The sequence below is a fragment of the Cyanistes caeruleus genome, chromosome 19 (assembly GCF_971803275.1).
Source record: "Cyanistes caeruleus chromosome 19, bCyaCae1.hap1.1, whole genome shotgun sequence".
Lineage (NCBI taxonomy): Eukaryota > Metazoa > Chordata > Aves > Passeriformes > Paridae > Cyanistes > Cyanistes caeruleus.
In genome coordinates this window covers 2,198,314-2,222,471 of record NC_141719.1, presented here as the reverse complement: position 1 = coordinate 2,222,471, position 24,158 = coordinate 2,198,314, and the positions used below count along the sequence as shown (strand labels likewise).

The 24,158-nt window shown below is 43.0% G+C and overlaps 1 protein-coding gene and 1 long non-coding RNA gene across 2 annotated transcripts; one reads left to right on the top strand and one right to left on the bottom strand.

Moving 5' to 3' along the window:
* The first annotated feature begins 1,792 nt into the window (after positions 1 to 1,792).
* On the top strand, positions 1,793 to 12,997 carry LOC147649785 (uncharacterized). Its single transcript, XR_015278042.1, has 3 exons — positions 1,793 to 1,952; positions 2,781 to 2,910; positions 11,764 to 12,997. It is a non-coding gene; the product is annotated as an uncharacterized LOC147649785 (long non-coding RNA).
* LOC111937210 (myosin heavy chain, skeletal muscle, adult-like) lies at positions 3,862 to 22,758 on the bottom strand. The gene is made up of 39 exons (XM_086857376.1): positions 20,868 to 22,758; positions 19,092 to 19,331; positions 18,861 to 19,004; positions 18,613 to 18,769; positions 18,273 to 18,300; positions 18,060 to 18,174; positions 17,874 to 17,966; positions 17,017 to 17,080; positions 16,785 to 16,883; positions 16,584 to 16,687; positions 16,370 to 16,508; positions 15,602 to 15,720; positions 15,355 to 15,504; positions 14,490 to 14,660; positions 13,491 to 13,800; positions 13,320 to 13,402; positions 12,735 to 12,822; positions 12,524 to 12,641; positions 12,191 to 12,314; positions 11,975 to 12,111; positions 11,618 to 11,873; positions 10,405 to 10,647; positions 10,039 to 10,215; positions 9,808 to 9,953; positions 9,630 to 9,720; positions 9,150 to 9,539; positions 8,784 to 8,910; positions 8,570 to 8,688; positions 8,105 to 8,301; positions 7,589 to 7,772; positions 7,337 to 7,502; positions 7,038 to 7,162; positions 6,575 to 6,883; positions 5,673 to 5,876; positions 5,239 to 5,364; positions 4,974 to 5,144; positions 4,782 to 4,886; positions 4,547 to 4,642; positions 3,862 to 4,150 (listed from the first exon to the last, which is right to left on the bottom strand). The coding sequence occupies exons 2-39, from the start codon at positions 19,293 to 19,295 to the stop codon at positions 3,995 to 3,997; spliced, it is 5,835 nt and encodes a 1,944-aa protein (XP_086713502.1). The 5' UTR covers positions 19,296 to 19,331; positions 20,868 to 22,758; the 3' UTR covers positions 3,862 to 3,994.
* Between the last annotated feature and the right edge of the window lie 1,400 nt (positions 22,759 to 24,158).

Here is a 24,158-nt window from a genome sequence, read left to right as displayed (position 1 = left end):
CTGCCTCTGTGTAAAATGAGAGCTCCCAGGAATGTTAGCACATGCTGGAAACAAATGCTGATGCTCCGATCTGCTAGAGCAAAACTTCTCATCCCTACCCTTCTGCTGAGACGTAGCTGAGTACTGGACCATTGCAATGGTAAGAACATACTTTGCATATAAAAACCAGTAAGAATCAGATCAGACTAAAGTAAAGTGTATTTCTTGCAGGCTATTTGTGTGCCATACTCTGGCTGGCATGATCAGTTGCCCAGCAAAGAAACATGGTTTTTTTATTAGGCGTCCCTAGTCCATGCTGGTGCAGAGAATGACAAAAAAATAGTAAGAAACATGAACTGAACTGAACTGACCTCGAAGGAAGTTGCCAATTTTCATATATAATGACAGGCTTCAATGCATCCTCTGGGATGAAGAACAGTTTAGCCTGTTCACTGTACAGGCTATGAGATGAGAGCTAAAATCCATGGAAGCAGAGCATAAGCTCCAGGATAACACTGCTGGTGAAATTCGGAGGGCAGTTGTTTGGGTGGGGATATTTTGGGGGGGAGAGGTGGGGGCGAGGCTGGATTTCTTTGTTTGTTAATTTGTATGAATTAGTGGCTTTTCTCTCTTCAAGCTCTGTTCCTCTAGTCTTAGTGGTTGCTATTCTTGTGATCTTGTTTCAGTTAATGGAAATCAAAGTGGTTACTTTTCCTGGGCTGGACTGTTGTGAGTTACATGTTTGTAAAGGTGATGCCATCCTTTTTCAGTGTGGACTCCTAGTGGCTTCCTGAAAAGCTGCAGTGGCAGATTGTCTGCAGTTAAGGGGAAGGTGTCATTTCACTGAGCAGAGGAACGTAAAAACTGTGACCTGGAATGTCAGGATAAACAGTCCTTCAAAGTCCATCAAGTTAGCTAATCATTCTCCTTCTACCACTACAGCAAACATGAGAGGATGACATCTGAGCAGTGTTCTAAATAATATGAGAGTGATACAGAGGATACTTTTTTTCACCACACACTGGAGCTTCAGTTACATGAAGATGAGTAGGGTGGAAAGACTGAGAAGCCAACAGGAAGAAGATTAATACCTAGAAATGTCTGAGGTGTTGGAAAGTGAAGTAGAAATTACAGAAATCAGTGTTCAAAGTTTAGTATTAGAAAGAAAAAAATATCAGCTTGTACTGAGAAAAGAAAAAGAAAGGATGATGAGGTATGACCCACACATAATGTCTTCATGCCACTTAAAATGCTGATGCTTTTGTGCCCAGGAGACACAGTTGTCCATGCCCAAGCTGTTGAAGGTCAGAGAACTCCACAGGCCACATGGGGCAGCAGCTCTAGTGGAGCTCATCAGCTGCATCTATTTTAAACCTTCTCTGAGAGTTGTTTCTTTCAGCCAGTTATGGGCCCATGCTCCTTCAAGATCAGTTACCTGTGCATCAGCACATTTCAGATCACAAGCAGCCTGACTCCAGAAATAGTGTGTTGATGCAAAATGACTCCTGTCCTCCAGGCAAAGCAGCAAATCAGAAGTGAGGAGAAATTGGTTTTCCTTACTCACCCCTTTAATATGCCCCTCTGATTCCAAAAAGTCTCCAGCCATGCTTTCCAGGATGGCCAATGGCAAGGCCAGGTCAGCACAGTGCCAGGTGTGTGATTTCTCTCCCTCTCCCACCTGTGCAGTTGGAATTCTGGCCCCAGGTGTTGTCTCTTCAGGAACTTGCAATGTTACCTTTCATCAGTTGAGCATTTAGGAACAAACCCTCAGGCCATAATTTCTTACAGGTGAGAGAGGAGCCCCAACAGTTTCAGGTGCTTCCAGTGCATCCTGATTCTTCCACAGCCAGAGCAGCTTTTTCATTTTGGAGGGTGATTGTAATATTTTCCAAAGGGAACAGGGAGTTTTGGCATTGAAATACGGTCCCCAAAGTTGCTGTGGAATTTACTAGTCTGTCATCAGGTTTAAAGAGGTACAGGTGGAGCTGGAAATACTTCTCCATGTTTTTACTAAGCCACAGTTGCAATACACAGATTTTTGAATTACGTTTTTGGGGTTGTTTGTGGGTTTGTTTGTTTAAAGATATATGTTCCTTAGAACAAACAAAATTCTCCTCTTTCTTTCAAGGTGTGGCAGGTAAGGATTTGTCTGGAAAGAAAGAATACCACCTATATCTTAGGAGAATATTGTGGGAAGGGAAAAGGAGTAATTTCCCTTCTTTGTTGCTCAGATATCACTGGCACTGATGAAGTTTTCACAGCTTCACACATAGAGATGATGTCTCTGAAGAGCATCACTTACAGTGACACAAGAGTCAACACAGGGTGTCATCTTTTCCTTAAATATATTTCACTGCTGCCTAGAAAACTACTTCCATATTTAGCTGTAACATAGGAGGATTCCTTGGGTGTAAACCTCAGTGTGTTTGGGAGGAGGAGGACCTCCTCCCAATCCTGAGCACTGTTGCTGCAAACACACTGATTGTGGTCAGTGCAAAGGGTTTCCTTCCCTCTGTTTTCTCACCATCTCCTTTCCTACAACTCCATTCCCCAGTAGTTTCACAGCTCCTGTGAAGCACTCCCTGTAAATAAAGAGGTGTAGACCTAGCCAGCAACCTTGAGGAACCCACAAATGTTCCTGTAGTGTGATGGAGCCAAGTTTCCCTTACAATAGTAAAAGGGTATCTGCATGCAGAATCTTCCCATGGCTGTTATGTGATGTGCCTGGGTCCAGTACTATTATTTTTTATATATATATATATGGTGGTTCCCTATTTTAAGGACTGCTTCTTGCCTTGCAGGAAACAGCCTGCTATTTGTTTAGGACTTCAGACCAGTGCACCTTGTGTAGATGTCTTGTCTCTTCTCTGTCCAGCCCAAACACAGTTGGTATCTACATTCCACTTGTCCAGTGCTACAAGAGTCAGACAGGTAGGACACAGTTTGTCATTATTATCTATGGATTTTTACCTCTGTAAGGTGTTAGATTTTATGATTTCTTTCAAGTTGTAATGTTCCCAGTATTATATCCACTTGAAGACTTATTTTGCAGGATGAAAACCATCTTTTTTAGCTTTTTGTATTTGTATATTACTCTTAATTCTTCCTTAGCACAAAAGCTCATATATTTCAGTACTGGAAACACTATACAGTAGTGCAGCTGTTCCCAGCTTTTTCTGGTGGCTCTACATGTTACACTGCTTGGGGTTTATCCTCTTGTTCACACTTCTACCAAGCTGTACATTAAGTCAAATTTCATTTACAACAGGAATATCTTGTATTAATATTGGCTATTCTGCCTTGCAGAGGAAGTAAGGCACTCCAATATCCTCTTATCCAAATAATAAATTGTTTTCCTTTGAAACTGATTGTTAACACTATAATCATAAAGTTATTAACAAGGCTGTATGACCTTTACATTTTTTCAGTAACAAGCCACTCTCTAGAGTTACTGGCCTTCACTTGCCTTCTTCTAAGGCAGCACATCAGTTCTTGCCTAAGTTCCTCCATAAGGTCTCAGAGACATACAGATGCTTTTGGAACTACAGATGTTTTCCCTTGGGGCAATTTACCTCTAAATACCACTTGCCCAAGTGATAATGGGAACATCAATGAGAACCTCTGAGTATTGTACCCATGTAGAAACATGACTCACAAGGCAAAAACTTTTTTATACCAGGACAGAAAACATGCTTGTCTTGCCATCGACCTCATTCTCTCTAAGTATGGAAATTAGTGGAACAACACACAGTGGAGAAGTACTAAAGATGGGATAAGTAAACCTCTACTGTTATGCAAGTGTTGAAGTGAAATAAATATTTAATTTGAAAATACCCCAAATTTATGTAACTGCAGGATTGTAATGACCAAAATTACTGATTCTGTTGTGAATGCGAAGAAATCTAAGGTCTTTATTCTCTACATATCAACATGGTTATGAACACTTGAAGAAGGAAGTGACAGAGGGTTCACATTTTGTGCAGCCCTCAGGTCACTTTGCTGCCTTGTGACATCCTCACTCTTCCTCTCCTATTTTTTTGCCATGAATCTCCCGGCTCTTGGCTCGGAGCTTGTTGACCTGTGACTCTGCAATGTCAGCCCGCTCCTCGGCTTCCTCCAGCTCGTGCTGGATCTTGCGGAACTTGGAGAGGTTCACATTGGACAGCTCCTCCTGTGTGGGGAAAGGGAGTCAGGGCTCAGGAGCACAGGACAAGGGTTTCACTCCTGCTGCAAGTCAGCCTTATGGGGCTGCAACTCTCCATCTCCCTCCCACCAGTGCTCACACACCAGCCTCACACAGAGCTCCTCATCCTCCCCTTTTCAGGACCCTACTGGGACAAGCTTCACCAGGACTGTGTCACCCCTTTGATTTGTCATTTCTGTACTTATTCCCCCACTTGTTTGGTGCTCAGGTGCCGGGTAGGGGATGTGGGGGTGTGGGTATACCAGGATTACAAAATCCCCCTCCTCAGCTGATGATTTTCAAAATTTCTGATATTCCTCTCTGGGACACGTGTGTGACACCCACAGGAAGAAATGCTTTTTTATTTCCCCAAGCAATACTCACAGCTTCTTCAGCTTGTCTCTTGTAGGATTTCACTTTCATTTGTAGCTTGTCCACCAGATCCTGCAGCCTGAGAATATTCTTCCTGTCTTCCTCAGACTAGAGTGTTGGCAAAGTGGGAAGAGTAAATTATTGCTTTCTGCACACCACAATATAGCATTTATCCCTGGAGTCTATGAGAACATCTTTTGTTTGATCAAATAAGGGTGCATCAGCCCAAGGAGCCCTCCTGCCTTACCTGGTAGGTCAGTTCCTTCACTCTCCGCTCGTACTTGCGCACGCCCTTCACGGCTTCAGCGCTGCGCTTCTGCTCAGCATCAACCTCCCCTTCCAGCTCCCGCACCTGCAAGGACAAACCCATCCCTGCAGCTTCCCTGACAATGTCTCTGCAAGGACACGCTCACTCAGGCACAACCCCAGCCCTACACACCCTGGCCTCCAGCTTCTGGATCTGCTTCTTCCCTCCCTTCAGTGCCAGCTGCTCAGCCTCATCCAGACGAAGCTGCAGGTCCTTCACTGTCTGGTCCAGGTTCTTCTTCATCCTCTCCAGGTGGGCACTGGTGTCCTGCTCCTTCTTCAGCTCTTCTGCCATCATGGCCGCCTGATCAGAGCAAAGGGTCAAAGCCATTTTGGGGCTGGACATATCTGGAGGAGACTACATTCATCATTGGCAATGCCAGGAGTGCCCAACTCACATCTGTGATGGCCTTCTTGGCCTTCTCCTCAGCATTGCGGGCTTCCTGGATGGTATCCTCCATTTCACTCTGGATCTGGGCAATGTCCGTTTCCAGCTTCTTCTTGGTGTTGATCAGGCTGGTGTTCTGTTGAATAGTACCGTTTTGTGCAGTTATTCCCAAAAGGGAACAATTTTTTTAAGAAATTCACTTCAGCATCTTCCTGACATATCTTGTCAGGTCATACACAGCTAGATAGCAGAGAATTATTGTACTTTGAAGCCGCTCTTCTGATTGCTAATGCAGTCGTACTCATTTTGCCATAATCCATTTCTTTCTACCAGTGCAATAATTCTGGTTCCGATAAAGTATTTTATTACAGGAGTTGATTTAGGAATTTACACAGAATAAAATCTGCAAAGGAAGAAAAAGGCCCATGAGATTTTGAATCTAACCTGGGTGTGGAGGAGCTGAACTCTCTCACTTGCATCCAGAAGCTCCTGCTCAGCCACTTTCCTCGACCTCTCCGTCTGCTCCAGGGCTGCCCGGAGCTCCTCAATTTCAGCCTGCAGCAGGTTTGCTCTGCGCTCCACCATGGCCACCTGCTCCTTCAGGTCATCCTGTGTCCTGAGAGCATCATCCAAGTGTATCTGGGTGTCCTTTAATAGAATAAAGAGAAATTATAAGATGACATAGCACTGTAGCACAATAGCCACCAGTCCTATAGTTATGATGGCATTATAATATATATAAGTATAAATTTTCATGTGGACTTATTGTCACTTAATGCACAATGCATTAGAAAAGCCACTAGGAGATTGATTCATGGGCATCTGGGACAGCTGAAGAGTAAGGCCAAGTCCCTTAATTTTAGGAGAGTGGACTTAGAGATGTTCAAGGAATTTTTGGATGGAACCCCCTTGAGAATCTCTCCTCAAGAATAAAGAAATAAAAAGAGATCAGAATGTTTTTTCTAGTGCACAAGAGCTCTCAATTCACATGTGTAAGCAATCAGACAAGAGAGGCAGGAGATCAGCATAGCTGAGCAAGGACCTCCAGGACAAACTGAAGTGTAAGATGGAAATGCAAAGGAGGTAGAACAAGTACCAAATGTCCTCAGAAGACTATGGAGATGCTGCCAGGATGTGAGGGGATATGATTATGAAAGCCTAGGCAGAGCTGGAGCTGAATTCTTGTTTATTAAGTTTTTGTGTGGCCTCAAACTGAGTATTGCATGCAGTTCAGGACTCTTAAATTAATGAGAGTTATTGAGGGACTGGAATGTATCAAGAGGACTGCAGCAAAGCTAGTATTGGACAAAGTAAACCCATAAGCTCTTATTTTTAGTGTAACGTACCTTGAGCACTCCCTGTGTATTTCTCAGGTTCTTCTGTGCCTCTGCAGCCACACGGTTGGCATGGCTCAGCTGGATCTCCATCTCATTCAGGTCTCCCTCCATCTTCTTCTTCAGCCTCAGGGCTTCATTCCTGCTCCTGATCTCAGCATCCAGAGTGCTCTGCATGGAGTCCACAATTCTGAGGTGGTTCCTCTTCATCTGGTCAATCTCCTCATCTTTCTCTGCTATCTTCCTGTCAATCTCAGACTTCACTTGGTTGAGCTCAAGCTGCAGGCGCAGGATCTTCCCCTCCTCATGTTCCAGGGAGGCCTGGAAGAGTGGATGCAAACATTGATAAAATCAAAAATATTTCCAGAAATCTCAGCTGTCTGCACTCCCCAGGCAGTACAGAGGAGAATCCAAGCCTTTTCAGCCCTATTTCCTCATTTATTTACTGCAGATTCCAGTGATTATGGTCATGTACCTCAGCTTCCTCCAGAGCAGCCTGGATTTCAGATTTTTCCTGCTCAATCTGCTTCTTCACTTTCTCCAGCTCATGAATTGCCTTTCCTTGCTCCGCAATCTGCTCGGTGAGGTCGGAAATCTCCTCTGCAAGGAAGGGTGAAAAGCAGCATGGTCAGGCAGAGAGCTGAATGGAAAAAGGCTCTATTGCACCAAGGGGCCAGGCATGTTCTTAACCTGAAATCCCAGAGCCCTTAAGTGTGGCAGATGGAGGAGTTTTTGAGAAAGGCCAGTGAGGGGAGCAGAGGGCCAGGGACTTACGCTGCAAGTTCTTGTTCTCCCGCTTCATTGTTTCCAGGTGGTCCAAGGACTCCTCATAGGCATTCTTCATCTTGAACAGCTCCGTGCTCAGAGAGCGCGACTCCTTCTGCGAGGCCTCCAGCTCAGCCTGTGTTTCCTCATACTTCTGCTTCCATTCTGCCAGGATCTGAAGAGAAACGGGGTGTGAGTCGGGCTGTGGCCACCACAGGGGCATGCTCTGGCCAGGAGTGCTGGTGCTGGAGGCCAAAAGACCTTGTCAAAGTTCTTCTGCTTCTTATCCAGAGCAGCACAGGCAGCATTGGATCTCTCCACATCAATCATCAGGTCCTCCACTTCATTCTGCAGCCTCTGCTTTGTCTTTTCCAGGGAGGCACATTTGGCGTTGACAGCCTCAACATGTTCCTCTGCATCCTGCAGACGCTGGGCCAGCTTCTTCCTGGGAGGATAGAAGCACAGTGCCACGTTACAGCTTGGAAAGGAGTCAGTTCTACAACCTCATAAGAGGGCAGTTTGTCACATTGAGGGTTTTGAGCCAAGCACTTTTCTCACATAGAAAAGGATCTATTCTTTGCTGTGTCCAGTCACCTGTGGAGGATTACGCTTGTCTTAGCATTTCTAAAGCCTGTTTTCCCTTTCAATCTACACTTTTTCTCTCCCTCCCTAGCTCTCTTTTTTTAACAAAGACAGTATATTGTTGCCTTCATCTCCAATTTCCTTTGACCAGTTTCCATCTTCTCCCATCATTTTTCATCCTGCTTCCCCACGTACTTGGCCTCCTCGAGCTCCTCCGTGCGCTGAATGGCGTCTGTCTCGTATTTGGTTCTCCACTGAGCCACCTCGCTGTTGGCCTTGGACAGGGCTCTCTGCAGCTCCCCCTTGGCCTCCTGCTCCTCCTCATATTGTTCCCGGAGCAAGTCACAGTCGTGGCGAGCGGACTGCAGGGCGTGGGCCAGGGCATTCTTGGCCTAGACAGAGAGTGGGGAAGGGTCAAGGAATGGTAATATCCCAGGAAATCTCTTCCAATGAATTATTTCACACTACAAACATGACTGCTGGAAGAGTGTTTGCAATGAAGGATAGATGTAAGCCTGGAGGACAAAATCCATTAATCAAACTTGTAGCATAAAAAAAGCCTTCCCCTAGGATGGCTTGTGCTAAACTGATCCTGTCCTTGCAAGGCAGTGAGAAGCTACAAGTGTTCTCAGGGGCCAGTGGTAAGAAAATAAGAATAACCTTAATTTCTTCCTCTAGATGCCTCTTGAGTTCCTCAATCTGTTGAGTGAAAGCCTGTTTGCCTCTTGACAGTTGAGAAATCAGAGCATCTTTCTCATCTACCTGGCGTGAATATTCACCTGGGGAAGCACACAAATAATACAATCTAATTGTCATTTATGATCTAAACAAATGGTTTAGGAGACATGCCAAAACATATGAGAGTCTCACTCACCTGCTTCTGTCTGCAGACGAGCTCTTTGAGTATTGAGGTCATTGATCATGCGCTGATGTTCTTCTTCCTTGGTCTTAAGCTCACTGAGCTGATCTTCCAGTGTGCGGCACATCTTCTCCAGGTTGGCCTGTGGAGATCACAAAGAATGAAAGGAGATTTATATCTAGATGCCTTCTTGTTCTAAACAGTAGGATTCTAGCCAGAAAAACGTGAACAGACTTGAAAGTTATTGTCTGCTCCTTAGAGTTAGAAGGTTAGAAATAAGTTCCCTAAAGAGACAGGGAGTTAGAAGTTGAACTGGTCATTATTTTAAAGGATATATTTCAACGTTATTTATTTTCATGTTGTTTTCATATTTTTCCAAACCTTGGCTTTGGAGACAGATTCCATGTTGCTGGCCAAGTCATCAATCTCCATCTTCATCTCACTCTTCTCCTTCTCCAGCTTCTGCTTCACACGTTGCAGGTTGTCGATCTGCTCCCCCAGCTCAGCGGTGCTGTCCGCGTGCTTCTTGCGCAGGGCGGCAGCCGTGGCTTCGTGCTGCAGCGTGGCCTCTTCCAGGTCCCGCCGCATCTTCTGGAACTCTGCCTCACGCTTCTTGTTCATCTCCACCTGAGCTGCTGTGGCCCCTCCTGCTTCCTCCAGGCGCTCGCTGATCTCCTCCAGCTCTCTGGACAGGTCAGCCCGATGCTTCTCTGCTTTAGCGCGAGAGGTTCGCTCTGCCTCAATTTCCTCCTCCAGCTCCTCAATGCGCGCCTGCAGAACAGGAGGGACCCTTCACACACCCGTGCCCTCCTCCTGCCTGAGCTGAGCCTGAGCAAGAGAGGGGAAGGAACAGAGACTTGCCTGCAGCTCCTTGATTTTCTTCTGAAGTTGCATGCCCAAGGCTTGTTCATCCTCAATCTTGCTTTGGATCTGGCTGATTTCAAAGTCTTTCCTTTGGACCAAGTGAACCGTGTTAGAGCTCAAAGGAAGAAGACAAGTGGTCCAGCCCAGTACTCAGGAGCCCCAGAGCCACACTTACTTCTTCAGTTTCTCATCCAGCTGCTGCTTATCATTCTCCAAATCCATGATGCTGTCCTGGGCCAGCTTCAGGTCTCCTTCCAGTTTCCTCTTTGCTCTCTCCAGGTCCATGCGCAGTTTCTTCTCTTGCTCCAGGGACCCTTCCAGCTGAACACAACAAGACCTTCAGTGCTCTACCAGCCAGCTCAGGCTCCATACCTGTCCTGTTCCTGCTCTGTGTCTGTGTGCTTACATCATCCACTTGCTGTTCCAGCTTGATCTTGGCTTTGGTCAGAGTATTGACTTTGTCCTCCTCTGCCTGCAGATCATCCAGGGTCTGCTGATGGGCCTCTTGGAGGGCTTTCTTCTCTTTGGTCAGCTTGGCGATGGTCTCATCCAGGGCTGCCATCTCCTCAGTCAGGTTTTTCACCTACAAATATAAGCATGTTTTAAAATCTGGAAGAAAATCTGTTCTCTGGTTTTGTGTTTCATTTATCTCTTGGATGTTCAAAGAACCCCAACTCAAGATTTTCCAAAGCCAGGATGTCTTTTGTTAAGTTGCCTTTTACTCTGAGACTCTGTAATGTCCTGACCCTTATGTGACTGCCAATGTGTGTACCTTGTTTTCTGTGGCGTGTTTTTCCTTCTCCACCTTGGCCAGTGTTAGCTCAAGGTCATCAATATCTTTCTTCAGCTCTGAACATTCATCCTCCAGTTTCCTCTTCTTGGCTGTCAGCTCAGCATTAATTTCTTCTTCTTCCTCAGCCCTTTCAGTCACCTCCTTGACTTTGGCTTCCAGCTGTATTTTGGTTTTGATGAGCTGGTCACACCTTTCCTCAGCATCAGCCAAAGCATCAGCTTCCTGGTGAGAAAATACAGAAAATATTATTTAATAGTGAAGGAACCAATATGATTGGTAAGATTTTCACAATTACTTTTGGGGAAAAAAGTATGTCTAATTACCTTAGAAACTACGAATCTTGAATAAGTTTTTAGTTTATTTTTTTCTTGTTGGACCTTTTACATCATTAATAGAGCTCTGTTTAGCTGAATTTCATTTCACCCTGTTTATTTTGAGTATATCAGAAAGTCACTTAGATTTAATTAATATTTTCTTTTTCTCCTTTAGAAAGTGGTTCTATATTATTATACACTAAATTCAAATTTATGTGGAAGTGTTGAGAAATGTAATTAACTCTACCACTGAGGAAATATTTGAAACTTCCATTAGTAGCTTTATACTCAGCCAATACTGTTAGTGAACAATAGAATAAGATTCTTTCCTTGAAACAGACGTTTTAACTCAAGAGCAATGCCAAAGTGTTTTTTATGGTTTTGGAAGGCAAAAAGACATTGGAGACAGACATATGGAGATGGTGCTTATGTTGTAAGTTGTAATGGGCATCTGTGTCTTCTGGGAGTAGTAGGTATGGGAGGTGAGGTGAGATCTGCTATGAGAAATGGTAATCAGTTCTTCATTTTGACAACTGAGTTAAGGAAGAGCAGTAGGTCAATCAAACAAGTCTCTGCTCCACTAGATACACTGCTGTGACTACAGTAAAGCTTTATGTCTCACGTAATGTCTCTCATATGGCTTTATGAACCCATATGGAAACATGTAGGTATGAAGACTAAAAACTCATACCTTTTAAACTCCAGCTCACAATAGGAAGATTGAGTGGAGAAAGAATATGACCTTAATTTTACCTTTAGGTACATGGTATTTGGCTTAAAGTATTTTAGAAACCTTAGTATGTAATTTTAGAGACCTGTATTAGGAAAGAAGAGTTAGATCTTATTAATTCATAAAAGCATAGGAAAATGTTACTCACAGCCTGTACTTGGAGCTGCAGGTCATTTTTCTCCTGCACAAGTTTCACCATTTTCTCCTCCAGCTCCTTCCGCTTTGCCTCAGACTTTGCAAGCTCCTCCTTGGTTTTCTCAAACTCTTCCTTCATGTTGGCCATTTCCTTCTCAGACTCTGCACTCTTCAGCAAGGGCTTGATCTTGAAGAACAGCTTCATCCATGGCCAGTGTTTGACATTCATGAATGCACGAATGTTGTACTGGATGCAGAAGATGGACTCCCTGAGGCACAATTGAAAAGTACAATGAGTACTCTCAGTCTGGCAAGTATCAACACTTTCCCAAGAGCAAAATTACTTGAACTGAAGAAGACAAAGGTGTACCTGCGCTCCACCATTCTCTGGTACTCCACCCTCGCCAGGAAACCCCTGCACCTGGCCTGGGTGCGGGTGATGAGCTGTGCCAGCTTCTCATCCCTCATCTCCTCCAGGAGTCCCAGCAGCCCAGCTTTGAAGAACACCTTGAGAAAGGGAATGTTGCAGCACATCACTGTCAGGTAGAGCAAAGCCCAGGGATGTAGTGAATGGGGGAATTTGTACCTTGGTGTGTCCAAATTTGTACTGGGTGTGGTCCACATCAATTGAGCCAAGGAGCTTCTCAGAAGCCTTCTTGCTGTCAATGAACTGTCCCTCGGGGATGGCACTGGCATTAAGCACCTTGTATCTGTGGAATCAGAGAAAATAGGAGGAAGACAATGTCCACTTATAAGATTGTTCCATTTACTGAAACCATGAGCAGTGTTTGCAGCAGAATCAGACTGAGGAAGCTGGAATTTCATCCCTCCATACTCAGAGACCATGACAAACTCAGCTGTCTGATGGAGAGCAGTTGGTGAGGACACCTGACTTACCTCTTCATTTCATAGCTCTCACCTCTGTTTGAAGTCAGCATAGAGGACTCTGCTGGGGAAGCCTTTCCTGCAAATCCTGATCCCTTCCAGCACGCCGTTACAGCGCAGCTGGTGCAGCACCAGCTCGTGCTCCATGGCACCTGGCAATGCAGAGCACAAATGAATGGCACAGATTGCAGTGCAGAGGGGAATGGATGGATCAGAGCAAGGATCTTCCTGCCTGAGCAGCTTACCAGGTGTTTTAGTCTCATTGGGGATGATACAGCGCACAAAATGGGGGTGAGTGCTCCGCAGATTGGTCATCAGCTTGTTGAGGTTCTCCTGAGGGGCCATACATAATAGCTTAGATGAAAGAAATTACTTGTGCATACTTTGTACATAGATGGCAAGGAACTAATATAATAAATCTTAGGAGAAAGAAGCTTTAAAATTCAAAGTTTAAATTTAATCAAACCTATATATTTTTTATTAAAAAGTGTTCTCAATAAAAAAAAAATCAAATTCTTCACCTTATTTTGGAGGAAGTAAAACAGTACTCTATAAATATTTTAACACAAGCCTTTTGGGGATAAATATTTATATTACATGACAGATTCTGAAAAATATTTTACACAAAAAATGTGAGTGAACTTTTGTAAGAAATTTAGAGAGTCAAATGAAGACTGAATCCTAAATTTGAACAGAAAATCACTATGAAAAGCTTCATACTTAGTATTGCTTCTTTAGAAAACCAATGCCAAAATTCAAATCTAAGTGTATTTATCTCAGTTTTGACACTATGTTCATATCACTTCATAGAAAATTAATCCATACTTTACCCGGAAAAGAGCTGAGACAGTCTGGAAAGAAGAACCCTTCTTCTTGCCTCCCTTCTTGCCACCACCACCACCACCACTGGCCTCTTAAAAAAAAAAAAAAACCAGTATATTTTTTTTTTGCTGCATCTTTACATATCCCAAATATTGAAACAGAAAATTTAGAAAAATTACCTGCTTCTGCTCCACCATAAGAAGCAAAAAGTAAAGCCAGGGTCTTCACAGATGATTTCTGGTACAGCCCAATGACAGTTTCATTCAGAGGGTCCTTGTTCTTCTCCAGCCAGCCAGTGATGTTGTAGTCCACTGTGCCAGCATAGTGCACCAGGGAGAAGTGAGCTTCAGCCTTGCCTTTGGCAGGCTTGGGCTTCTGGAAGTTGCTGGACTTGCCCAGGTGCTGGTCATAGAGCTTGTTCTTGAAAGAGGTGTCAGTTGCCTTGGGGAACATGCACTCCTCTTCCAGGATGGAGAAGATGCCCATGGGCTGGAAGATAGTTCAATAAACAAGAGAGAATGCCTGTAGAATATATGATTACGTCTTGGTCTCAAAGGGAATGTACTAAAAGACAGAAAGCTGAAAAACAAGCTTTGCCATGTAGATTTATTTCTAAAATGTGAATTTAAACCTGCTTGATTTACACTTTGGCTTTGATTCAGGAAAGTTTTCTATCCCAAAGACCATGTTAAAGTTTACGAGGACAATGAATATATTTAAAAGTATTTTTTACAGAACTGTCCGTTTCATATTTACTTGTTTTTGAATTAAAAATCAGTGCTCTAAACTATATGGAGCTACAAGGTATCTCCATTTCTTCCTCTCAGAGGTCAGGCAATGTTCTTACTTTGCTGTGAACTATACAGAAAAAATGTGTTTTTCAGGTAACTTTATTCTAGAACCCTAAGGAAATGTTTTCATTTTAATATACGGAATGCCCTTTGTTTTTCAAGTTAATATCCTTTAGCCAAGCAAAAGGAGATACCTTCTAAGTACAGAATGTGTGGGAATGACTTCTGTAGTTTTCTGTGGACTTTGTAACATCTCTAATGCATAATTAGCGATTGTACAGGTCAATATGTGTTTTTACAATTAAATCCAAATACAAGAATCTAACCATGGGAAATTTAAAGCAATGGGTTCTTGAAAATGGAAGACATCTTGAATTAAAATCTCACCTTCTCAATGAGCTCAATGCAGGCAGCCAGGTCCATGCCAAAGTCAATGAATGTCCATTCAATCCCCTCCTTCTTGTACTCCTCCTGCTCCAGCACGAACATGTGGTGGTTGAAGAACTGTTGCAGTTTCTCATTGGTGAAGTTGATGCACAGCTGCTCCAGGCTGTTGAACTGCTCAGTGGAAAAAATACACAACAACCAACCCTCATCCATTTGCCCACTTCTTCATCAATCTCCTCCACTCTTCATAAATTTCCCCAGTTAAAAAACAGCTGTATTGTCAGGACCACACCATAACAGAACCTATATGCAGCTCCAGAAATATCTACATAATGAAAATGAGGGGTTTTTTTTTGTAGCAGATTTTTTTTAGCAAATCTCCTAAAATTAATAAAATACTTTGGCATATTTTATTCAGCAAAAAAAGGTGAGTGGATGCTCTTGTCTAAAAATTGAAAACCCTTGATATCTCTGATTAAACACATAACTATGCATTCATTGGTTCTTTCAACAATTTGAACATCTCTAACTCATTATATATTTGCCAATGCATCTCCTAGTTCTGCTCCAGAAGCTCTTTTATAAATTTATTTGAGTTATTTAATTCTTAACATTAAGCTCAAATAGTTGTAATAGTATAACATATAAAATTCTATATGCTGCTTCTGCACAAATAACATGACTCTGTGCTTGTACTGATGGAGCTTTTGAGGATTTTGTTTTCTGCTATAAAAGAAAATGACTGGGGTTTTTTCTGCATAAAATCACAAAGGACTAGCATATTAAACCTACAGAGGAATGTTAATTGCAAGTCCTCTGATATATCCTTCCCTTCAAGAACAACCCTCAAACCTGAAATCCTTACATCAAAGATCTCAAAGCCAGCTATGTCCAGGACACCAATGAAGTACTGCCTGGGCTGCTTCGTGTCCAGCTGTTCATTGATGCGAACAACCATCCACAGGAACATCTTCTCATAGACAGCCTTTGCCAGGGCACCCACTGAATTGTACACCTAAACCAAAGAAGATTGGAGCAGAAGAAATACAATATCCAGAGCAAACAGTACCTGATTCAAGTCAGGTTCCCAGTCACCAGCTGGTTGTTGTTACCTGCTGCACAGTTTGGCCCTTGGTCACGTATTCATTCCCCACCTTGACGCGGGGGTAGCAGAGGGCCTTGAGCAGATCTGCTGAGTTCAGACCCATCAGGTAGGCAGCCTTGTCAGCAACTAAGTACAAAGATAAGAAGATAGAAAAATTTAGGCTAGCAAGACATGCAGCACTTTGAGTGATGAACCCTTTCCAAAACAGCTCAAATATTTAATGTTCTTGTGATCAGATTTTGCTTACTGGACCTCAGAGAATAATTATTCAAATTAAATCATCTTTGCATTAAATGTTTTACAGAGCAGTATACTTAAAGGCTATGTGTCTTTAAAAATCTTCACAGAAACATCTAGAAACAATGTATTTATTAAAAATTAATCCTGGAATTCATGAGTAATTTTGCCCTAAAAAGTGATTTATGATGTAGAAGTTCTATAACTAATAATAATACAGTTATTTTCTTTAACTATCAAACAGAAACAATTTTTTTTTTTTAAAAATATCTTTTCTTTCTCAGTGGGTCTAAGCACACTGAGCAAGTTATGCTAATTCAGAGTGTTAGCTCAGAAGAGGTTTTTGGATATATATTTGATAATAGTTGGACATATAGTTGGTAATGCAGATAATGATGAGCAGTAATTGAAGAAAGAGTGTGGTGGTTTCATAGCTATGTACCATCTCACCTAAACACACTTCTACTCCATCTTCCAAATATGTAATTATTGCCTATTATTCTATTTCTAACAGGTCTGACAAAGATTTTGCTGGTACCTTCAGTGCCATCAGGCTCTGCCTGCTCCTCTCGTTGTTTCTGCTTGAACTTCAGGTTCCCGTAGTGCATGACAGCCCCTGTCAGCTTGTAGATGGCTGTTTTCTCATCAGCACTGAAACCCAGGATGTCAATGGCACTCTGTAATAGGAACAGTAAAATAAAAGCTTTGCCTGGGAGATGACAGTAGTTACAATACTCTGAATCGCTACTTACGTCTGTGGCCATCAGCTCCTCCTGGTCATTAATGCTGGCGACAGTGATCTCGCCTTGACTCACAAACTGGTAGTCATATGGGTTGGTGGTGATGAGGAGCATGTCTGAAAATAAGAGGATGGGTCATGTAGGCTTAGTTTAGTCAAGCAATAATGAGAGCTGAATTCAGCAGTCTTCCTCCAAGTTAATAATTCTTCCTACCAATTAGCTCTGGCTTCTTGTTGGACATGATCTGATAAAAGATGTGGTAGCTCCTTTCCGCTTTGAGCTGGAAAGTGACTCTGGACTTCTCCAGCAGATCTGGAGGGAAAAAAAAAGTAAAGAGAAGACTGGAAGAAAACAGGAAAGATAGTATTGATGGTGGGGCGAAAATATGTTGTGTGGATAGATGGGGGACTGGATGGATTGTGAACTGCTCAGAAAAGTGTCTTACATGTTTCAATATCAGCAGAAGCCAGTTTTCCTGTGGCACCAAAATGGATTCTGATAAATTTGCCCTTTAAAGGAATAAAAGTGTTTTAAGATTTACAACATAAAAAGTATATCTGAAATGAAGACTATTGCCATTTATTCCACTGGGCACAATATTCCTACTTAAGAGACATTTTTTTAAAATCAAATGTATTTCCTCCACTAACATAAAGTTGTCTTTTTCATTTTTGACCATGAAAATAATCTGCAGTGGCACAGCTGTATTTTATGTGTGCTGAGTGTATAAACGTGAAGGACTGTGTGAAATTCATTAGACAAATTATTCTTACTATATCCTGCACACAGAAGTTACCTTAAAGATACATAAATAGCAATTTAAGTAGTTCACTACTCAAATCTGAATTATGATCTAATAAACAATTTCACTTCTGATTAACTAAATCTGAAAAACAGCAGATATATTATTCAGTTAGAAAATATATATTCCCACCTCTTTCTTTCCTTCTTTCCCATCTCTCCTAGCCTCATTCCCTTTTTTCCTGTAACTCTGTCTGCCTCTCAGAAAATGACAAGAAATGTAAGTAAAAATAAACAGACTTATTTTTTAACATTACAATATTTTCTAGGAAGAAGACCATTTGACCTGGTATTTTTAATTACATTTTAAAGTACAATAAAATTAATTTTTTCTGTTTTGAAATCTGAAGAATGATCTTTAGAATAAGTGGCAAAGGCATAGTAAGAAAAGTTGGTTTTACTCTTGAAATTATGATGGCTGAACAATGGAAAAAATAACTAACATAAAGTCCTAAAGTCCTGTTTACTATGTTATAGACATTGTTTTCTTAAGCAACTCACAAAGCGTGAGGAGTTGTCGTTCCTCACGGTCTTGGCGTTTCCAAAGGCCTCCAGCAGTGGGTTGGCGCTGATGATTTGATCCTCAAGCGTTCCCTGCTCAGAGATAATTACTGCTAGTTATCCCTTCCAAACATCCTGACAGGAACAGATGAAAGCATTGCTCCCACCATTTGTCCACTAACTCACCTGCATTTTGCCTGATGTCTGCTCCTCCTTCTTCTTGTCCCCACTGGCTGCAATTGTTGCAAAGTACTGGATGACACGCTTTGTGTTCACAGTCTTCCCAGCACCGGATTCTCCGCTGCCCAAGCCAAGAGAGAAGCAGAGGGTGCGTGGTCAGGCAGGAGGTCCCCTGGCACCGGGCAGCCCCGCAGGGACCCGCGCAGGGGGTGTACGTACGTGATCAGGATGGACTGGTTCTCCCGATCTGTGAAGAGACAGAAATACAGTACTTAAAAAACAACAGAGAAGGAATGAAACACAGCTGAATGGTAAGCTGAATGTTTTGCTTGATGTCAGCTTGACTTAAACAAGCAAACCTCCCAAAGCACGTCACTGAGTGCAGAGGTGTCTTCCATTTAAAACAGTAGAAACAATGCTATGAAGATAGTAAACCTCACAACAGATGTGTGTGTCAGAACCACGAAAGCTTTGAAAAAGTCTCTTCACTTTGCTGAGACAGAGAATCCCTTCAGAGATTTCAATGGCCAATGCCTCTGAGGCAATCAGAGGCACTCACCAGTCAGCATGAACTGATAGGCGTTGTCAGAGATGGAGAAGATGTGTGGAGGAGCCTCCTGGCGCTTCTTGCCTCGGTAGGCCAACACCACCTCGGGGTTGTACACCGGCAGCCACTTGTAGGGGTTGACAGTGACGCAGAAGAGACCCGAGTAGGTCTGTGAGGAAGGGACACAGCATGTTGGCTTCCCCTGAGCCTGGCCCAGCACTTGCTGAGGCTGCCCAAAGGAAGCTGCTGCTGCCACTTACGTAGATCATCCAGGCTGCGTAACGCTCTTTGAGGTTGTACAGCACGGCGGGTTCGTGGAGGTGGGTCATCATGGCCATGTCCTCGATCTTGTCATACTTGGGAGGGTTCATGGAGAAGATCTGGTCATCCTTCACAGTCAGGGTCTGTCAGAGTGCAGGAAGGATACACATGTCAGCTAAGAATCCAGAGTGGGGATCAAATGTTGTCCTTCATCCTTGTTTTTGACTCACCTCTCCCCCTTCAGTCTTGACAGTGACTTTGCCTGATTCTCTGCTTGTGACTGTCCCTTTCACAAAGGATTCCTTTGCATGAACCACAAAGACAGATGACTTGGCATCAAAAGGTTTGTTCTGGGCCGCAATTCTCTCCTTCTCTGACTTTCGGAGGTAAGGAGCGGCCTCCCCAAAGATGGCCATCTCAGAATCCGAAGACATGGCTGCACCTTATGGAGGGCTTGTCAGCAGAGAACTCTGTGGAAGAGCAGATAGGTTGCTCAAATTTGCCAAAAAGTTAGCACTTGTTAGGAGAAGAAAAATTGTGGAAAAGAAACAATATTATTACTGCTTGTTGCTTTTTGGAAGGAATAGAAAATTTTTGAATTGATTGGTACAATTCAAGATTTATGAAAAACGTCATATTTATCCCAACACTATATATTGGGGGGTTATTTGGCTTATACTGAAATCACATTTAAATAATCTATAGACATGAGTTCATCTCTTCAGGCACTGTATTGTAGAATTAAGAACCTCAAAAATCCTTTCAACTGCTTAGGCACTCTTAAAATTAATTTGGAATTATTATAATGCTCTTTCCTCACAATGGATAGTTTGTCACAAAGCTCAGAATGCTCATACTCCACCGTCTGAATTGCATACTGAAAACTCAAGCTTCTTAAAGGCTCAGTTTCAGTATTTAAAACTTTTTTATAATTGTATCAATAATACAATTTTCTCTAATTTTATTAACAGCTTGAATCCAGACATAAATTGCAACATGACTGTTAAAAGAAGATTAATACTGTTCAAACCACGCTGAGATAGCTCCTTTCCTAGTACTTTGTTTTTTAAAAATTAGGAGGATTTTAGAGAAAAACAAAGTTCAAAGCTTTAAAGCTCAAATGAAGTATTTAAAAATAAGGAATTTTAAAGCCTGTATTAATTTCCCTGAAATATTTTATTTTTCCCCCTGCCTCAAGGGGGAAAAAAACCAAAACCAAACCCCTAAGTGGGCAACTTAGGAAAATATTTAAATATCTCTTTCTGTACAGAGATAAGTACCTGATATTTACACAACATTTAGGCAGCTGATATTTACACAACATTTAATCTTGTGTTTATTTGTACTAAAATGAGAATATATAACATGTAACATTTTGCGTCTAGAGGAAAAGGTAGCGGCTTCCAGAGGAGGAGGGCTGCATCTCCCATTTCTTGTGAGGTAGAGAACAAGCAGAGCAGAGAACAAAGGGCAGCATTGCCTTTTACAGAGGTGACAATCAGAGCTTGGTTTCTTATATTACAGCTCTTTCTACTCTTACTGCTTTAATGATTCCATGGAAAATTTTGGACAAAATATCACATTACTTTATATATTCTGAGACAAAATGCTGAATTTTGCAGCTTTCCTACTGTCTTAGTTCAATTACACATACAACAGCAACAATGGGAAGGCAGTCCCATCACTCTCTGTTAGGTGAGTTTAGCAGAAGCAAATAATGTCCCCATTGGGATGTTCTGGCCTGCCATGAACAGTCAGAGACTTCAAACACAGCTCCTTAAAGAATGGACCAGATGACCTTATGAGATTCCTTACAACTTGGACTATTCCATGATTCAATCACTCACTTGAAAACTTACCAGCCTTTGGCACCCCACCACCTTATACTGTGACTACAATGGACTTGAGAATATACAGTGAAACAGTGACCATTCACCCAGCCATACACACACCCCATCCAAAAGGCTCTGTCTCTGCCCCTAAGAATCAGTAAATCAGCTTCTTACCTCTCGTGACACCAGATGTGTGGCTTGTGGGCTGGCAGCTGGTCAGTAATGTAAAACACAAATAGCAGTTCCCAAATTGCTGCTGCACAGAAATCAAGAGTGAAAATATGCAGGTGCCTTGAAAACAGATTTGTAATGGAGTCCCCTCCTGGGCAGGAGCACCGGAGGCAGCAGGAATGTGGTGGCACATTAGGCTGCCATCCCCTTCCTGCCAGCCTGCAGACCCCATCCTCTTACCTTGGAGCTTTCTGTGGAGCCAGGGCAGACGTGTTGCAGGGACGTTTTATACGATCTCGCCTGCAGATGCTACAGATGCCTACTCTTTCTTCGGTCAAAAATATTTTGGCAAACCCTCTTTGGCTAAGCATTGTCTGGCAAACTGAACTAAGGGCATAATTGTCATTTGACATGACTAGATATAATTAGAAAATTTTGATGTCTTAGTGGCTATATGAATACATCTCCTATAAATAATGTGACAAGGGTGTTAAGGAGGGAATCTGGACTAGTCAAAGCACTTAAAGAACTTGGATTCAGGACTTATGGATTCTATTGCTGGCTTTCCCACCGACTCACCGCACGACCTGGGATGGATTGCTTGGTATGTCTGTGCTGCAGCTATCCCAGCTGTACAATGGGAATGTCAGCTTTTATCTTTCCCTTGTGTTGGTGTGAATCCTACAAGAAATGCCTAAGAGGAATACATTAGGCAAGCCACTCAGAGGGAAGTAAGTATTATGAAAAGAATTTGGCGGATGTGCTGGTAGGATTCTGAAAGCAGAGGAACAATCTCTGTGATAGTGTGATAATGCTGGTGCCTGAGAGTCACAGACTGGGCAAGATAGTATAAGGGACAAATATTTTGTCACAGAAATAAGAGGCTGGGGTGCAGCTGCACTACTGGGGTGGGTCTCAGAGAGAGATGTGAGGTCACTTTTGATATATGAAGAAGAGCATACATACATTAGTGCAGATATACCAATCTGTACACTTGAAATTGCAAAAGAAGGGGAGATTCTCCAAGAAGGGTTATTATAACCCTGTGCATGAATTTTTGCTAAGGTGAGTATTGTAAGAGGTGTTGTGATTTCTGCTATGTGGATCAGTGCAGCTCAACAACAGATGTTTCTTTCTTTTCTTGGTGATGTTTTAATTAATCAGAAAGTACCCATATTGCCAGTTCAGGACAGGACCTCAGTTGTTTCCTATGTCTTTTTTTCCAAGTGTGTGCAGTGTCAATCTGCACAATAAATAAAACAAATCCTTGAGGTAAATATTTGGGCTTGTAGAAATGTATGCCATTTGATTATTCATGCCACTTTCAACAGGGAATGATTATGGATCATTACAGAGTCTACATTTAAATTCCTGCAGAAATTTCTGCTCCTGCAGAATTTGAAAACCATTCACCAACACAAAGTTCAGCTCAGACATCCAAAAGACAATCTCAGAAAAGGACTTGCAGTCCTTAGTTGATCCTTGTTTCCATTTATGCTAAGATAAATAAACCACGGACTCAGCTGAAAGCCTGTCTCCCATCTACGTGCTTCCGCTGCCAAATTCACCAACCAGGAAAAAACAGAGACCAATTCAGCCCTTCCCAGGGACACCTTCCACTATCCCAGGCTGCTCTAAGCTCCATACAGTCTGGTCTTGAACACTTTCAGAGTTTGCTCTGGGCAAACTACCAGGAACTCTGCACCCTCCTAGGGAAGAATGTCTTCCTAATATCCAATTTAAACCTGCTCCCTGTCAGTGGGATGTCATTCCCTCTTGTTCTTGTCAAAAGTCCCTCTCCAGCTCACTTCCAACCCCTTTTAGGCACTGGAAGGTTGCTAGAAGGTCTTCTTGGAGTCTTCTCTTCACCAGGCTGAACATGTCCAGCTGTCTCAGCCTGTCTCCAGAGTAGAGGATGCTCTCAAATTATCTTCATAGCATCATCTGGATTAACTCCATCAGGTCCACGTTGTTCCTATTTTGGGGGCCTCAGAGCTGAGTACAGTGTTCCAGGTGGGTCTCACCTGAGTGAGGCAGAAGAAACCCTCCCTCCCCTGCTGCCCACACTGGGGGATCAACCCAGCTTCCAGGACACATGGCTGGGACATGCTGGGCTTCTCATCCAGTAACAACCCAAAGTCCTTCTCCTCCATTCTCCACCCAACCTGTACCTTGTGCTTGGGATTACCCAGTAATATGTGCAGGACTTTAATCTTCACCATACTGGACTTTCTGAGTTCACATGGGCCCATCTCTTTTACCTCTCCAGGTCCCTCTGGGTGGCATCCCTTCCTTCCAGCATGGCACCTGCACCATGTAGTTTGGTGTCATCAGCAAGCTTGCTGAGGATGCCACTGAAACCCCTGCTCCTGTTGGCTAAAGAGATATTGAACACCTCTGGTTATGTTTAATCCCTTTTACAGTGGCAACTTCACCAGACAGCCACGACTTCTTAAGTATCATGGATAGAGGCTTAGCCATTTCCTCTGCCAGTTCCCTCAGGACTTGTGGATGGATCTCATCAGGTCCCATGGACCTCTAAGTTCCTTAAATGGTCTCAAACCTGATCTTCTCCTACAGTGGGTGGTTCTTCACTCTCCTAGTTCCTGGCTTTGCATTCTGCAACTTGGATGATGTGGCTTGAGCACTTGCTGGTTAACACAGAGGCAAAAACCTCACTGAGTACTTCAGCTTTCTTTAGATCTCAGTAATGAAGTAACCTTATTTCTTCCAGAGAGGGCCCAAATTTTTCCTATCTTCCTTTTGCCACCAACATTCCTACAGAAGCTTTTCTTGTTGATTTGGATGTCCCTGGCCAAGTTTAATTCTATTACAGCCTTAGATTTTCTTTGCTCCTTGGCTGCTTGAACAATTCTCTATTCCTCCCAGGCTATCTGTTCCTGCTCCCACCCTCTGTAGGCTTTCTTTTTGCATTTGAGTTCATCCAGGAGCTCCTTGTTCATCCATGCACACCTCCTGGCATTTTCGACTGACTTCCTCTTTGCTGGGATGCATCCCTCCTGAGTTATCCCTGGAAAGTCCAAAGTCTGCTCCCCTGGAGTCCAGGTGAGCTTGTTGTGTCCCCTCCTCGCTGCCCCAAGGATCTCTAACTCCACCATTTCGTGGTCACTGCAGTCAAAGCTGACCTTGAGCTTCACATTCCCCATCAGCCCTGCCTCTACCACTTGATGCAGGAAATTATCATCACAAGTCCTGGACCAGATGGAGTGGTTCCAAAGGATGGCTAAGAACTGGAACACACCTCCTATGAAAAAAAGATGAGCTACTTCACGG

Coding starts and splice junctions, on each gene's coding strand:
- LOC111937210 (XM_086857376.1), bottom strand. CDS start 19,295: ATGTCTTCGGATTCTGAGATGGCCATCTTTGGGGAGGCCGCTCCTTAC. Junction 11,874..11,974: donor CAGAGAATGGTGGAGCGCAG/GTACACCTTTGT, acceptor ATTGTGCCTCAG/GGAGTCCATCTTCTGCATCC. Junction 5,877..6,574: donor ATACACAGGGAGTGCTCAAG/GTACGTTACACT, acceptor ATTCTATTAAAG/GACACCCAGATACACTTGGA.